Raw genomic sequence first — 18432 nt, 5'->3', positions numbered from 1 at the left:
TTATGTAGAGCTTAATGTGGACTTTTGGATCTTTTTCCAAATGTCCTGTATTCTTGTCTTGTTTCTGTGCAAGCTTTGCCTGGTGTGACGCTCTGGTGTTTTCTTCACAAGGTGGATTTATTGGACCTCTCAGCTGGAAGCTTGGCTTTCTGGTCCGTTGATTTAAGACCCACTTTGATCTGCTACAGATGGCACATTATTGTAAACAGAATGTAAATCGAACCAGAAGCGATATCAGTTTTCCTCACATACCACGGAATTGTCAATAATCGTTCTCAGGTCCCAGTTTAAATAAAGTGGTTGTGGTGGTATTGATTTCCAGGAGCCCTTTTTTTAGCCTCACGCTCAACACCACCTTATCTCTGCCTCTGCTACCCGAGAGGAGCTGAATAGCATCTCATCAGTGGTAATAATCACTTTTGCTCTGCTAATATTGGATCTTGTTATAAAGGAGTTATGAATGTGGGTCAGGAGTTTGGTGCCATTGTGGTGTTGAAATAGTGCTGTCTCAAAAGCTCTCCTGTTGTTTGCATGGAAAAAAGGCATGGGTCAATATCAGAGGTGCACACTGAAAGATGTAATGTGTATATGTGTATGTGTGTGTGCTCTGGCAATGGCCAACTGAATGCTGGGCAACAGTGCAGCTATCAGACATGTATCCAGTGCTACTGTTATTAAAATACACACATTGTCAGTGCAGATTTTCAGTGGATTAATTTGAATCTGGCAGCCTTATTATTTGTTTGAGTTTTGACAGACGACCGAGTAGGTGCGTAATTATGACCGCACATTACTCGTGTAATCATACAGGAGCAAACGATGGAAATTTTTCTCATCACTAATATCTAGTATAGCGCTTGTTGCTGCTGTAATCAATAATAGGAAGCAGGCGGCTATTAGCCCACGAGGAAAGCCAGTGTGTATTGTGCTGTCACACAGATATGAGTTGATCATATATGCAGCATGAAGATAAGCCTATACATTACTAATGTACACCATCTGTTCTTTGTAATGTATTGTCCAGGATGTTACTAGGTGTTGCTTTCCTCAAGTGATTAGAACATGAACCTTTTGGTGTGTTGGATCATTAATACTGATATGCATTTGCAAGGTTTTTTTTAGTGGGAAAAAAAAAAATCATAAATTATTTTTGTGCTTTATCACTAAAAGTATTAAGGACTTAACGTGACACATCCTTCCTTCCATTGTTGATGCAAGAGTGTGACTTTAAGCTTATTTAACTGTAGCCGTGTTTTTATTATTCAGCCCTGGGCAGTATACCATATGTTCATGGTTATTTAAAATCCTCCTCAGTAACACAATAGCCAGTATAATGCATTTAATTTAGGACTCCACATGAATGTGAACGAGTCATTTTGAGGTCGATGCTGGGATGAGCTAACACCGTAGGTGATGTGAGAGGGCTTTTTTTAAATGTCAGAGGTAAGGCAGGTGAGATATCACTATAAGTGATGAAGGGCCAGAGTGTAGGCTTTACTACAGGATAAAGGAAAAAGACTGTGTCAGTCAGTGTGGATTTTTTACTCCTTCACACAGCTCAGCTTCTGTTGGTTATGCAGTGGCTTTGTAGACTTGATGATAATTCCTGATCTGACACAGTTATGCCTCATTATTCATTCTGAGCCATTTTAAGATTTCTGGTTGCTAATTTGCCTGCTGTACTGACTAGACCTGGGGAGAGAGAACCCCAGTCACCATTCTGACCATGAACCACTGATCAGAAGGTTGTGAGTTTGAATCCATGGTTCACCAAGCTGCCACTGCTGGGCCCCTTAACCCTCAATTGTGAACAAATGGGAATAAATGTAAGTCACTCTGGGTGAGGACGTCTGCCAGATTCTGTAAATGAATAGTCCATTGCAGTGGTCCATGCACATACACTCATTAACACCTGGGGCTGATTTTGCAGAACCAAACCATATATTGGGAGGTGTATTGAATCAAGTGAATCACCATACAGACCTGGGGTAAACTAAACCTGGGAGCTGTGAGGTGTTATAGATACCCATAGCACCATGGTGAAGACTCCAATGTTTACACCGTGTGATGTTTATAAAACAATGTGTGTGTGTGTGTGTGTGTGTGTGTGTGTGTGTGTGTGTGTGTGTGTGTATATATATATATATATATATATATATATATATATATATATACACACACACACACACATATGTATATATGCGTGTGTGTGTGTGTATATATATATATATATATATATATATATATATATACATACACACACACACACACACGCATATATACATATGTGTGTGTGTGTGTGTGTGTGTATATATATATATATATATATATATATATATATATATATATATATATATATATATATATACACACACACACACACACATATGTATATATGCACATACACATTGAACCATATTATATGAACCATAATACATAAACTTAAAATATAAAAAATCATATTTTTTAGTTGTTCTGGTTGTTGTTTATCAACTGAATGGGATTTTCTCTAACACTTGGTCTCAGAAATGTTTCCTCACTCTAATAAATGTGTTGTGCTTGTGTTTTCCAAATGTTACATGGATCTCTAGTAAATGCAGAAATGACAATGTTTCCATTGATTCATCTTCACTAACTGCTTTATCCTGGAATACTGAGCATGAGGCAGGAATAAAACCCTGGATAGATGCCAATCCCATGATAGATCTATTTTATTTATTTAAAAGCCTGTATGAGTAATAATCTGTGTTCTGATGTACCACAACCACACAATCTGAAAAACCAGTACACAGTGTATTATTTCTCATAGTATTATGCAGTGCAGGATGCAGTGTGTGAATTTATTTATTAGGCAGACCACAGTTATATAATCTCCTGTCAGTCAAGTATGTTTGTGGGTGCAGTTACCTAGTAGAGTACTGATTTATTTTTATAATGATTTTCACAATTACTAAAATGTGACTCAAATCGTGCCCAAAAATCAGAAAATAAAAAGAAAGTTTTCATTCACTAGGTAGTAACTAGTGGTCAGTATGAAGATGTGTATCCAGTTTTATTGTAGCATAGGTTCACTGCTTGAAAGTCAAAGACATAATGCTATTTTGGGGTGCAAAAGAAAAGGAATAAAAATGAGGAGATGCATTTATTTGATTATGCAAGAGAACCAGACCTAGGTGGAAAAATATATTAACTAGGAAAATGAAGTGCTGGAAATGAGTCATGGCTCTCTTTAAACTGCCTTTAAGTGAGTTAAAGAGAGTATTTTCTTTAAGACAGGGAAAAAACATGAGTCAAATCCCAAAGAGGAACATACCTGCATTCTGCTGGAGAGAGTGGCTTTAGTTTTCTTCCTCTCTTAAGGGTCACATGAGTGCTGTACTCCATGTACTGTACCTGCACTAATCCCAGGTTAATGGCTTGTTTCAAGCTCGCACAGGTTCAACAGATAATTTCCAGAGGTGAACACTCTGTTCTGATCAAGCAGGTCTCTGTCTAACCTTTACGCTAAAGTCCTGCTAAGGAACAAGTGATTGAAGCGTCTCTCACTTTTTCAGCTCGGGCTCCTGTTTCATATTCTAATCCACATGGAACATTAGATCAGGCAGCAAGTCATTTGACTGGTGCCGGGCTCTAGATGATGTGCACCGCTAGTAGCCATGTTTACAGTCAGAGAAACAGTCAGTTTTTGGTTCTGTTGCAGTGTTCTGGGCTTTAGACCTTCAGACCGGTCTTACATTGGACATTGTATTGTTCTAAACGACTAATTCTGTGTTTGGAAGGCCTTGTAAGAATTAATTTGCAAGTTGTAACGATGTTATTTCCCACCACGTCATGTCCAGTGAGTGAAGAGGGGAAAAACAGAGGCAGTTAGTTCAGAGTTGGCTCTGTCATGTCAGAGTATGAACAGCTCGTAAAAATTACTTTAACTGCACTTTTAGAGCCACAGGTCTGAGTGGCTACTAGTTGTGTTTTACTGTAGAGAACTTTAAACATTCATTAAACACTCTGGACTGAGCTTGCGTACAGCAACAGTGGACAGTAAGCGATTAGCATTAACAACATGCCAGCTGGCAGACAATAGCAAGGATTGTTAGCACCAAGCTAGCACGTTTTATTTTTTTTATTTATTTATTTATTTATTTATTTATTTATTTATTTATTTATTTGGACTTTCTTTTTGTCCTATCATTGTATAAAATTTATGTTGGGATACATTATGTCACATTATATCCTCATTAAATTCTATTACAAATATATAATTTATATATTTATTTCAATATCATAAATTAAACAAATTTAAAGTGGCTGATTTCATTTAATAAGTTTGTACTGAATATGTAAAACGATTTAACAATATTTAAAATTTTATCTAAAGGTGCTTTAGGTAAGACTTCATTTAGAAAATAAACCTAGTTAATAGAGTTAGCATGCGGATTACAGATAGCATTAGCAAAGACTGTGATTACATCACTTTGCTGGGGGTGTGTCTGTGAAAGGACTGACATGAAAGCAATACAAACAAATATTTCAAACTGTTTTATATCTAGCTTTGCATACACTATTAGGCTTAAACTATTTCTAGTAATTAATTAATTTCTAATAATTTCTAGATATTCTTCCTCATTATTTGCATTAGTAAGAAATGAAAAATATTCACTCTAGTTCCTTTAAATCATAATGGATTTTTTCCAGTAGCTTTTTCAAAGATGTTAAATAGATGTTAAATCACTCAGTGTTTCACATGTTTATGCATTTATATTTTTACTTTTAGTTTGTTAGTATCATGATACATATCATCAAAGATGGCACCGCGGATGACAGCCTCGGCACGACTCTCTCTAGTACTTTCATAGTATTTATGTCTGTACTTTTGAGAGTCACAAACAGCTGAAATCAATTTCCTTGTGTGTGTCAACACACTTGGCCAATAAACCTGATTCTGATTCTGATTCTGAAATGTCTTGTAATGTCATGTCACCCACCTATAGTTTTTAACATGAATCTTATTTATTAATATTTAGTAATTACTTTATTCTGGTCTGAGTCACTCTGGATCTTATCAGTATATCTACCTTTAATTATGTTACACAATTATACAATTGTGCTTTCTATCATAATGTTAATTGCATTGCTTTGTATTAGTCTATAGCTCATTTTCCCCCCCAGACACAAATAAAATCTGTATATTGTACAGGATTTTCAATAGAGACTTGTGTTCATATAGTTCCTATTCTGCCCTCAGAGGGATTCTACAGTATACAATTTTGTTTGAGCTGATGTTTTTTTTTTTTTACTTTTTTACCTTTTAGCAACCAGTCAATGATGTGTGTACACGGAGATCATAGAGTCAGTGAAAGTGAGTGAAGTCAGGATCATGACTCTACTTTTCCTGCTGCTGTTTTTAATTTGTGTTTAATGCGTCTAAGAGTTGAGATGGGAAAGCCCAGCCTGTTCTTAGACTACGCTAGACCAAATAAGGACACTGGGATTTGATTGGATTATAGAGAGAGGTCAGGGGATAGTGACGTGCATGGATCTGTCACACAAACATGGAGTTAGGTAGGTGTTCAGGTAGAGCAGCTCAGCCAGTCTGTCTCTGCTACCCTGATGGCAACTAGCTCTAAATATGAGCTCTCCTAAAAGCAAGAAGAGGAAACGCTACTTTAAATCTCACAGGTACGCACGCCTACATCACCTGTTTACATGCTGCTCTATAGATGTTTGTGTGTTTGTTTATCAAACAGGATTCAGAGTTGAATTCTCTGTCGTGAGATTTGCCTATGGAATTTGAAAGTACAAGAATTAATTACAGAAAAACTCATATACTCAGTTGTCTGTAAAAGAATAACCTTGTGTTGGATTCTTCATCAGACCTTAGGGCAGTTCCCTAAAGTCTTTTTTGTTTGTTTGTTTGTTTGTTTACATTTTTACTGTTTAACTTTTAATGTCAACATTTTATTGTTGTGAAGCTATTTCTTTTTTGAGACACAAGAGGGCATTGTGACACGGTTGTTGTCAGATCCTTGAATTCTTACAGCCTAGTTTGTTAAATTCACAGTGTTTTTCAGATTCCTATTGGCAGTGTGGGAGTTTTATGGGTCCAATACAGCATTTAATAAAGTAGAGTGGTGTCCAGTTTTATATGAACAGGAGCAGTATGGCTGTAGGTTTTCTTCAGCCTTACAAGAGTGTAGGTTAAGCTGCACATAACAGTTCTACAGTAGCAGCCTTATTTTTAGGATTAAGTGTCTATGGCATGTATGCTTCATCTGTAGCTTGATTCTTGAGGTTTTTTGCACAATAGAATGAAGTAATTGGTTAAAATAGAATCTGTTTTGCTAACCTTTATTAACTACACAAGAAATGTGTTTTCAGGTTGTTAACATGATGTAATATTGTAGTCAGTTGTGAGAAGTAGCTTGTTGATCAAAGTGACATTATCACCATCTAGCTATAAATCTGGGTCATATAACAAATGAGACAGGACGTCTGAAATGTAAGATTTTTGTGTTGCTCTCTTTCTAAGATGGGGATTATAGGTTAAACTTTAGGTCACTCTGCATTTAGAGCTGTGAGTGTGAGTGCGAGTGTGAGTCCAGACTCGTTTAATTCGGACTTAATGACCACCGTGATCCTGACCAGAATAAAGTGCTTACTAAAAATGTCTGGACCAATGATCAAGTAATTAAAGAAGGTGCAACTGGTTTTATCTTACTCATACTTTATCTTTTATGTTGTATATTAACTTGACACACAAGATTTACTGCAAGATTTATTATTTTTTTGTTTGTTTGTTTATTTATTTGATTTTTGTCAATACTTAGAAAATTATTAGGCGGTTACATGTTCTGGCATGGTTTATATGGATGAGGTGAAGGACAACTGTTTTAATGCTGTAGTGCCCTTCTGATAGACAGATCTAAAGCCAGTTACGTAAGCTGTAATTTCTATTAATCTTATAGCACAGATGTTAGAGAGACATTTTGTTTCAGCTGTCTCTTTCACCCGTCGTTTATTTCACCAGACTCAGTGTTTTGTGCGTCAAACAACACAGTAAACACCACCACATGCTTGTCAGCAGCTGACTGACGCAGGTTGCTGACAGATGAGAGTTTTTCTAATGGCTCTGCGTCACCATGAAAGACTCTTACTGGTTCCTGAGGCTTAGTCGGGGTGACAGGTGGAGGAGATGCTGAAGTATGTAACAAGGTCGCGCGAGGGTGAACAGATTTAAAGCTCACAACGCTTTTATGTCTCTGCATGGCAGTGTGAAAAATTACATTAAACTGTAGAACATAGCCTTGCTTTAGGTCTCACCTATTGTACTGAAAGATTTGTGTTTGTGCTGATTTTTGGAGTGAGGTCTGTTGATTCTAGTGTCACATTGCTGACATGGGAGATGGATGTAGATCTGAGTTTCCTCAAACACAAATACTTTTTTACACTCTCCTGGAGTGCTTCTCTCCTCTTCCACTTCCATTCTTCTGTTTCCTCAACAAAGAAATGTAGTCCAGACAAAACACACACACACACACACAAATTACTACTTCTTTTTTTTCCTCTGCGGTCTTTCTATTTTAAGCTTTTTAACCTTAAGTATTCACATTTCTTACTTTTTGCTTAATTCATATTTTCAGTTTTTATTTATTCTTTTATTATTGACCCTCTTTGTGTTTTTGTCTGTAGTTAGCAGCAACAGACTTGTAGCCTAAAACAACAAGGTCAACAAATACCACATGCCTAATATATATTTTAACCAAAAAAACATGTGGTTAAATGTGGTTAAATGTGAGATCTGCATTTTGTTGGTCTCATTAACTTCATGACAGAAAGAAAAGGGGAAGTTGATGAGGGAACAACTGTTTCTATCTGTTTTAATATAAGTGTGACTTGTTTGAATGCTGTTCCCCAACAGTAAATATAGCTAGAAATGTATAAAAATGCATTTTAATAAATATAAAATGAATGAACACATTGACAGGTTGTGGTGTAAAAGAAATAAAAGACAAAGGAATCAGTGTTATTAGAAAAGAATCAAGTTCAGGGTGGAAGGAGTAAGTCCTCTTTCACATCAAATCACCAAGTTATTGATTATTTGCACACCACCAAGAGTTTTATTACATACTCAATAGAGCATAAATTACTTATAGTAATAGTAATCCCATTTGATTTGTTTGGTTCTGAGCTAAAGTTTGCTAAATACCAGCTAAAATATGAAATAAATATATCTATAAAAAAAATTAAAGCTGGATTGACTGGAATGTCCAGAGATTCCCAAACAAATATGTTTTGATAAATACTGATTTAAAGCGTTTAGTTTTTTTAATAAATATTTAAGTCACACTGCTAAAATCAAATATTGCAAAAATATGTCTTTGAGCTGCATTTATAAACAGGCTTTAGCTGCAGCAGTGTAAGCTTTTACACCAGGTTTTCTTGTGTATCTGTCACCTGAGAGGAGCTCAGGGGTCCTGCTGCGCACGTGACCTGCTCGTGTTACTACAGTGCTTTACTGCAACTACAGAACACCAGTCTATACTGGAGTCCTCTGGGAGCCCAATAGCTAGAGAAGGCAAAACAGGAGTAAAAGAGAGAGACCAGAGGTGGGAGAGAGACAGACAGAAAAAAGGGCACGACAGAGAGACAGAAGGAAAAGAGGAAGAGAGACAGAACTAAGGAAGAGTAGGAGAGAGACAGACAGAAGGAAGGGTGGGTGAGAGACAGACAGAAGGAAGAGCAGGAGATAGACAGACAGACAGAAGGAAGGGTGGGAGAGTGGGAGAAAGTTCTGAGGTGAGAAAGAGACAGACAGAAGGAAGAGTTGGTGAGAGACAGACAGAAGGAAGAGAGGAAGAGAGACAGATAGAAGGAAAGTAGGAGAGAGATAAACAGAAGGAAGGTGGGAGAGAGACCGACAGAAGGAAGGGTGGGAGAAAGACAGACAGAAAGAAGGTGGGAGAGAGACAAACAGAAGGAAGAGCAGGAGAAAGACAGACAGAAAGAAGGTGGGAGAGAGACAAACAGAAGGAAGAGCAGGAGAAAGACAGACAGAAGGAAGGGTGGGAGAGAGACAGACAGAAGGAAGAGCAGGAGAAAGACAAACAGAAGGAAGGGTGGGAGAGAGACAGACAGAAGGAAGAGCAGGAGATAGACAGACAGAAGGAGGTGTGGGAGAACAACAGACAGAAGGAAGGGCGGGGGAAAGAGTGAGAGAGAGAGACCTGAGGTGATAGAGAGAGTTGGAGGGGGGAGAAAGCAGATTGGGCAGGTCCTCATACACTGTAGTAACACTGGGCGGAGAGAAAGCATTGTACAGTACTTCAATGAGGAAGGGGTGGTCGATAGAAGTGTGTGTGTATGCGTGTGTGTGTGTATGTGTGTGTGTGTGTGAAAAGAGAAGCGTGTGGGAGTGCAGTGAGTTGGAAACACGTGAAGAGAACCACGCTGTGTTTGCGTTAGAGTCAGTGCGAGCGGCGTGGAGACTTTCAGCCACCATGAGCATTGTTATGAAGCCGCGCTCACGCTCCACCAGCTCACTGAAATGCACGGAAGGGTAAACTTTTTACTTGGTGCTTTTTTATTATTTCCCAATCTGTTGTCTCAGCATGCTGCCTTTTTCCCTTCTCTTATCTCCTCTTTTCTTTTAACCAGCTGTCTAAATTTCCTCATGTAAGTCCATTCTTCCTCCGGTTTCATTTCCAATCCTTAAACATGCACCTTTTTTCCTGGTATTTCTCCTGACATTCCTGGCATTGTTGAGCCCCTGTCGCTCTCACATGCTTGATCTCACCATCACACTCTCACATACACACTCACACACTGCGCTTTTTGGCTGCTTACTGAGTGTCGAGTGTCATATTTGCTGGTTTTATAGGCAAACTGTGGAATTAACTGTCAATTTGTTCTCCAGTTAATTAACTCTATGCCACGCGGTTAACTGCAGTTAAGTGCTCGACTGCTCCTGATGTTTTATGTGCGTTGTGGCTACAGACACTGTCTATGCTGTGTTTTCAACATCACTCCCGGGTGCGAGATGTTTCTGTGTTAGCACAGTGAGACTACTGAGTGCTGTTTACATGCTGGAGGGCAGATAGCTCGGCCTGTTTTCTCCTGCCCCATCTTGTTCCTTATCTTCTTGTGCTTATTATAGCCTCAGAGGGACTGCATGTTGGCATAGCGGAGTTTATCTTTTGTGATTACGCTTGTGACTGAATGAATTGTTATTCACTTAGGCTTGTGATAACAGCCATTTAAAGCTATTGTGCTGCTATGGAAAAGCATTGTTGTTATGATGTTTTTGTTATGGACACACAAGTGTGTGTGTTTGTATTAGCTATTAGTCGATGGATGGTTGTTATGTCTGCATGGATGTGTTTACGACTGAGGACGGGACGTGTGGAATAAGGCACACTGTGTCTGGAATGCAGCATGTCATCACTATTAACGAAGTCTTTCAACTATGTAAACTTTGGGTAGGATGCATTAGCTGTGTGTGTGTGTGTGTGTGTGTGTGTGTGTGTGTGTGTGTGTGTTTTTCAAGCATGTGTTAAGGTCAGAATAATATGAGGGAGCAGGTGACTCCCTGAACTACTTTGGAAAAACGCTGCAGTAAAGTTTCAGATTTCTGCTTTGTACATTCTTTACTGTCAGTGTAAGTCGCATTCATGCCTGACGGTGATACCTGACGTTGTGGCAACGTTTTAACAACCAAATTATGAGTGAATAGAGTTTAGATTAGTACATTACACAAGCTGTCGATTGGGTTACAATGGTGAAGTTTAGTATGGTCTTGAGAAGTTTTATCAGACTTTCTATTGCTGCTTCCAGTGTATACAATACACCTACATAATATACCTACATAAAAATTTTAGCTAATTAGATGTCAAACTCTGAATTGTTCTTGTTTCGTGTTTCATTCTGTTGCGGCCGTATTCAAAGTCCGTGAGCGAAGACCAAAAGGTTACGCCAAAATGTTCTGCATATTCAGAGCTGGTTTGCGTACCCACTTAATATATCTTCTGAGCTTCCTAATCATATTATGTAAATCATTCATTCATTCATTCATCTTCTACCGCTTATCCGAACTACCTCGGGTCACGGGGAGCCTGTGCCTATCTCAGGCGTCATTGGGCATCAAGGCAGGATACACCCTGGACGGAGTGCCAACCCATCGCAGGGCACACACACACTCTCATTCACTCACGCAATCACACACTAGGGACAATTTTCCAGAGATGCCAATCAACCTACCATGCATGTCTTTGGACTGGGGGAGGAAACCGGAGTACCCGGAGGAAACCCCCGAGGCACGGGGAGAACATGCAAACTCCACACACACAAGGTGGAGGCGGGAATCAAACCCCGACCCTGGAGGTGTGAGGCGAACGTGCTAACCACTAAGCCACCGTGCCCCCATTATGTAAATCATCTTCATGTTATTAACACCTTTGTGGTTGCCAGATGTTTTTGCTTAGTCAAACAGGTTTTTATGTAGCATCTAATGCGAATACATTTAAACACAAGAATTTGCCTTTAAGCCAAAATCAAAAATAGAACATACATGTTTTCTTTGCTGTCAAATGCTTTATTACATAATATGGAACAAAAAAGAAGAGAGAGCTTAAAAATGGAAGAAAAAGTATACTGAACACGATTATATCAACCATCGAAATTAACGTTTTCTCAATAGGAGTCTAGTATATCTTGCCGTTATCTTTTAACGTTTTTTTCCCTAGTAATATGTCGTATTAGATTATTATAGGAATAGAAAAAATTCAAGCTGGTAAAGTCTAAAGCCAGGATATTTTATGTCACAAGTCTCCTAAGTGCACAGCTCCTCATGCTCTTTATGCCTCTGTTTGTGACTTGCCATTGGTTAATTTCCTTTCCAGTGTTTAAATGGTGATTAGTTTGTCTATTTATCCCCTTATTAGTCAGTATGTCAAGACTTGTTCATTGTCTGTTTTAACAACGTGTATTAATTTTCCCCTACATAAAGAAACCACTGGATTTACACACTTGTGTCCTGCTTCTAATCAGCAGTTTGGGTAACAGTAGGAGTAAAATGCTCAGAGTTGAGCTGAATACAGGACAGCTATCAGTCCCAGGTTTTATTACTACAATAAAGATAAAGGTGTGGAGTCTAGCTGTGTGCTAGAGCATGGACAACAAAATATGTTGTATCTACATATATTTACTTATTCTGAAGTACTGTACATGACTGCAAAGCTGATTAACGCCTTACACAAAAATTGTGTAAAAAAAAAAAAAAAAAAGTGTGTGTGTAAATAATTAGCTGCTACTGAAAGAGTTAAACCATTGGCTTGTTTAATCTGTGATGCTGATTGGCTTTTTCCTGCCAGGAAGTGACCAGCCCATTCCCTCCTGTAAGACATTAAGCTGCTCAACTCTTAAGAAAATTGCCCTGAGATTCATATCAGACAAATAGGAGATTTGTTATGTAAAACAGGATCAGATTATGAATGTTGTGCTAAAATGTTAGCAGAAAAACATTCAGATGTCGTGATATTATCTTAATACCATGTTGAGTTTTGATGACGTATGAAAAAAGTTGCTTCAATAGCATGAAATGTTTGTGACCTTGCTGCCAGAATCAGTGAGCTAAAGCACACTGAATTCCTTTCCATGTATAGGCTGATTTTATTGTTTATTTTCATGTCATCTGTGATGTTAATGAGTGAAATGATGATTTCCAGCAGCTAACACATACCTGGAAAAAATCTCTATATCTCTATATACTTCGTTTCATATTTGTCGTTGGTAGAAGCCAGATTTTTCATAGTGATTGTCAAAAAGAAAAGAATAGAGTAGAACAGAGTGCAACAGAAATCTGTATGTGGTCATTGTATTGTTTTTTGCAGTACAGTCTAAAGGTTTTCACCCCATGGTTTATGGATGAATGTACATCTATTTATCTTTTCATTCGAAAAAGAATTACAACAAATTATAGACGGATCCTGGAACAAGAAACCAATTCAGAATATAAAGTGAACATAAAAATGTTTTTTTTATTTTTTTTTTTTATTAAAAATTATAGTGTTGGAACTAAAGATAATATACAGTATATGACTTCTATCAGATTTCTAACAGATATGTCAGTCACATATAATGTGGAATAATTATTACAACTAACAGAACTGAGATATTTCTAGATGAAATGAGGTGTTGGAGTCAAATGATTAGAGAATAGTTTTATCACTTTCAAAACAGGAAATACAAACATCTTTTGTTTTTTTCCCTGAGGGTATGCAAACTTTTGCACTTTTTAAAATCATAGTAAAATTCAAGCCGTTTTCATTTGATACCAGAGTTTTATGGTCTGTAAATATAGCTAAGAATGCTTTTCAGGTTTAAAACAGAACCCAGAGTAGTAGTAGTAAAGAATAGAGCTCTGTGATTGGTCAGTGCTGAGAACGCTGTCTTTCAGCTTCGATTGGCTGTAAAACTGTAACATGTGCATAAAGATGCTGAATGTATACTCAGTTTGTCTGTAAATAGCTGCTAATTATTGCACATATTTAAATAAAGTGCATAATATTTTGAATAAAGGCTTTCTGTATTAAAATTATTCATGATTTTTGGGCTCCTTTGAGAACGTCTGTCTGCTATAGTCTACCATTATTTTACTTTCATTACATATAGTATAGTGTATTATTTATAATCATTTTGAATGTCCTTATCCTGTATAAGGGCCATTCCAGCCATATAAAAAGTAGATTTTTGCTGTTAATACTCCAGGTGTGTTAGGCGGTTAAGCATGAGGTCAGGGTCAGGCTGCACTGTAATCAAATAGAGAAGACATTTCACGTCCTATCAGGGTACAGAGCTCTCAAACTGAAGACACTGAAAGAACAAACAGTGCCATGTTTTAAGCCAGTCAGTTTGTTTATATGCGTGAATCTGTAACATAACGCAGACTGAAGCATGCACTAATCCTTGTTTGAGGAACAGAGGGAGGTCATCACTTCATACTCACTTGCCAGTGATGAAGTGCACATAAAACAGACAGAAGGAAAAGGAGACAGTGATAGAGAGAAAGAACAGCGTGTTACTTTCTCCTCTTGTGCATTCTGCTCTATGTCAAAGTTTCAGCGATTCCTTTTAAAGGTCATTGTGCTGTTTTTTTGAGAAAAAGTTACATCTTCTCTGAGATCATGCTGGGTTCAGTCTGAGACAGTTCTGAGAAACTGTGTTAGTGAAAGCATGAACATTTTGGACTGATGCTGGGTCAGGGTTTCGGTTTAAACAGATTACAGGTGATGCTGTTTTTGTAAAATAACCAACAGCTGCTTGGTTTACTGCACTAACCCCAGAGTTGAGTATGTGCTAATAACAGTATGAACTGAAGTGTTTTCTTCCCCTTATATCACAGCAATGTGTGAAGGATTACACTTTTTATTTATTAAAGAATGATGAATCATACATTTCTTGTCTATTTATAGCTACATATAATGTTCTATATGCAAAACAAGTTATTTCCTGTTATCAGTTACATATGCAATCTATAAACAGTTGCACTTATTCTCTCCCTCAGTCTCTTTTATCTTTTGAATAGAAGTGTGTGTTTCTCTTTCTGTCTCAGATTGCTTCACTAGTGTTTAATTGGAGCTGTGAGACTAACGACAATCCAATCTGATTTTTGATTGTCAGGTTCATTTATTTTTATATATACTTATCAAAATCCAGAAGCTCAAAGCTGAAGTCCAACAAAAACATGTAAAATAGATGTAGCTGTATTTTTTTTAATTACATTTTTATCTGTTTAAATTTCTAGCCAAATTTCTCAGTTGAGAATTTAAGGTGTAAAAAAAATGGCCAAATTGCACATCCCAAGCTAAGGGAAGCTAATAAGGGAAGCTAATAAGGTTAGCATTCTGTAAACTTCACACTCCCAAAACGTAATGTTGTTTGTATGAAAACTGTTTTAATATATTTATTTACTAGTTTTAAAAAAAAGGGCACCAAACAAACTGGAAAACAGGAATTATATCATCCAGATTACTTCTGTTGTTGTAGTCTTCCTTTAAATTATTCCTTGCCTACATCTGATTCTAGCATGGAGTGATACTAAACTATATGCTAGGTCCAGCTTCAGGAAAGGTGTGGTAATGTAGCTTCTCTTCACCATAGTAGTAGGCAAGCTCAGGCATAACACATGCAGAAGCATGTGGTTGTGTAAGACTATAAGACTCTGCAGTAAAGCTCATAGTAGAGGAGTTTAAAACGCTTACATGTTTTGGCAAAACTTTTCACTAAGCTCAGACATAACACTGATTAAGCCTGCCGTCATCCCCGTAGTAGTGACGTCCACGGAGGCTCCCTGCACATGGTCACATTTTGTTTTCTCAGCACCTGTGTGCATTGTTTAGCCTTGTCTTAACACATCAAGCAGAGTGGATTAGTCAGTATTAGCCAATAGTGCCCTGAGCTGCACCCATCTGTGTAATCACGCTGACTACAGGCCTGAGGACTGAGAGTGAGGTAAGCGAGAGACGTAATGCCACGTCACGCTCTACGTCAAGCCAGAGGGAATCCCAGGAGCTTTGGGATTGTAGTAATGCTCTCTGGGCAGTCTGGGTCATCCCAGGTAGCTGCCGTACGGCCCATCGCCAAGGAGATGCACATCAGTGGCGAGGAAGTGCGTCTTTAGAAGATAAGCACAACTATTAAAAAACAGTATACTTCACATGGCTGACATCTCCTGCAGTGTGTGATTACATGGCAGCTTCTTCGCAGCAGTAATAACCTTGTTAATTATAGCTCAATATGTCATAAGTGTTATTAGCCCCCAGTCTCTAGCATGTGACATGTTTTTAATGTTGTGTTTGTTGAACTTAAAAAGTGACTGTGAAGTGTTTGAGAAAGTAACTGCATTTTTTAATTATTTCAACAGATCCAAAACCCAATTTATTTGTTTATTAACCTAATTAATACAAATATTAATAAAATAATTAATAATGCTATTAATAATTTATCTATTTTGAATGCCATGTCTGTTTACCATACATAGACATCACTTGTGTCCTAATTTATCAACGGGAAGAAACTTCAGATAGTGTAGAACAGATCTGTGCTGTCCTGAGTATCCATCACGATCATACAAAAAATTTAGTAACAACAAATGTTTTAACGGTTTGATATTATTTTAGCATTTTATATGAGCAGGATACAACCTCTGTTTCTTCAGATGTTTAAATCCTGATTAAAAATAAGCTCCTTAGACCCACTGCTGCTGAGTAGTTATAAATACTAAAGCTTAAAATATAAGTGAATTAATAAGGATTCTGTTGTCCTCTTTGATTCTCTTACCTCTAGTTTTCCAGATAAGCTGTTTTGCATGACTAGTGAAATGTGATGCAGGATATTGTTTTGTAGATTAAGTTGCTGACTGGCTACTGGTTAAAACAGGACTGGCTTGCTTTGTGGCATTATTTATCATCATTTATTCATCTGTTGCCTTATTATTTAAAAGCATCTGTTCTATAAGCTCTCTAAACAAAATATCTGTTGCATCCACCAATTGTTATTGTGTCCATTGTGTGGTGTGTAATGGTAAAGGACACCTGGATGAATGGAACTTGGCGTTAAACAGAGTCGCCGGATATTCGCCAGGCTCTGAGTTTGCCTTTTTGTGTTTCATATCAAAACACAGCAACGACACTCCCACAATCCTGGATGACATACAGGCCTGCAATAACATCAGACCTCAATCCTATAAAATCCCTCTGGGTTTATTTAGAAAATTAATTATGAGCTAAGATGAATCTTTTACCACATGACACATGATTTCTTTCCCCCCTAGAAACTTATGTAAGGACTAAAACTTGACAGGACATGCTGTTACTCTTACATTTCATTCTGCTTTAGTTCTTGTTAACACAGTTCTCCTTAACACCTGAGCTCCACGCAAGAGCGCTTAAGGCTCTACGTAGTCACTCCCTCATGTGCCTCTCTTAAAGTTTAGAAAAGCATAGATTTTTAGTAATAATAGAAGTATTACCTCTGAGGGCTGATACTGGAAACTCCTTTCAAGAATGTTGAATAAATCTCCTTACTGAAAGATTTTACATTTGAATTAATAATGTAGCTTAAATAATTTGGATCATGTGGAGTGTCCACTATACAAGTCTCTGTTTACATTATTCATATGGAAATGCTAACATATCAAAACAAGCTAATTAATATAAACTTGATTAGCCTTGCAGTCCGAATCACAAACAACTTCTGTTAAAGCAGATTCAGAATTCAGCAGAATTGTATTAAAACTTATATTTTTTACTCTTTTTTTGACGAAATTTAAAATATTGTCGCTCGTTTGGGTTTAAATTCTATCCTGACTGTATCCTTGTACCTAAAATTCAAGCTATCCATTTATGTTCAGAGTGTTAACTCTTGTTTTTTTTTCACAGTTTTGATGTGGATAATGGAACGTCGTCAGGACGCAGCCCGTTGGACCCGATGGCCAGCCCAGGCTCGGGTCTCATCCTGCAGGCCAACTTTGTGCATAGCCAGCGGAGGGAGTCGTTCCTGTACCGCTCCGACAGTGACTATGACCTCTCACCAAAGTCCATGTCGAGAAACTCCTCCATCGCCAGTGACATGTGAGCAGAAGCACTAAAGAACAGCAGTTGTTGATACAGCAGTCCTTCTCAAACTATCGAGATATTAAAGTTATTTAGAGATATATAACTCGAATGGATTGTGTTTAATCAAAGCCTTGATCACTTAGTCTATAATAAATATAATGTGGAAGGCTCAGGAATAAGCAACATGTAAATAATGAGCCGAATATTTGAAGATATAAATAATGTATATCCCTGGCTGCAAAAATCTGAGAAGCTGTGTGTTGTGATAAACCTGAACAGTGGATGATCAATAGTGAGTACTGATAAATATGAATGTTTGCTGATTGTTTACTGTACTCAGTAAAACTTGTTCTTTTCTACCCTGTAGACATGGAGATGACATGATTGTTACCCCTTTTGCACAGGTAAGCCAATGCCATGGGTTTCCACTACTGTAAAGAACCACTCCATTTAAGGTTTTAGGGTTTTTCCTTCTTTCTATTTTTTGCTTGTATTCCTAGACTGAATTCGGCTCAGAAGTTTACTTCTGAACACCTGAACTTCAGTGATCATTTAAACATTATTCAAAAGTTGCCTAAATAGTTGAATTTGTTATTAAATAGCTTTTATCTTTTTAGTTTTACAGTATGCATGTATGTTGAAACATGTGTCATCCTTTAGGTCCTGGCTAGCTTGAGAACTGTACGGAATAATTTTTCAGCACTGACGAATGTACAACAAGAACGAGCCTCCAACAAGTAAGCAAATCAATTGACTGATCGATTTATTAAACACACCCTGATCCTGGAATAACCGGACTCAGTGCTTTTTTAATAGCAGAACAAAT

General features: G+C 37.6%; 1 protein-coding gene across 7 annotated transcripts in view; it reads left to right on the top strand.

Annotated features, from left to right (window-relative positions):
- The window catches only part of pde4d (phosphodiesterase 4D, cAMP-specific), a 152034-nt gene that overhangs the window by 111251 nt on the left and 22351 nt on the right, over positions 1–18432 (top strand). For 6 of the 7 annotated variants that reach the window (XM_060880828.1, XM_060880829.1, XM_060880827.1 and 3 more), the window contains 3 exons: positions 17430–17621; positions 17974–18010; positions 18267–18343. In XM_060880828.1, the coding sequence (XP_060736811.1) occupies positions 17430–17621; positions 17974–18010; positions 18267–18343 (306 nt within the window). Of the gene's footprint in view, positions 1–9373; positions 9554–17429; positions 17622–17973; positions 18011–18266; positions 18344–18432 lie in introns of those variants that run through there. The other variant, XM_060880833.1, reaches the window with a different exon arrangement.

Source organism: Tachysurus vachellii, chromosome 11 (assembly GCF_030014155.1).
Source record: "Tachysurus vachellii isolate PV-2020 chromosome 11, HZAU_Pvac_v1, whole genome shotgun sequence".
Lineage (NCBI taxonomy): Eukaryota > Metazoa > Chordata > Actinopteri > Siluriformes > Bagridae > Tachysurus > Tachysurus vachellii.
This window is presented reverse-complemented; position numbering and strand designations above follow the sequence as displayed.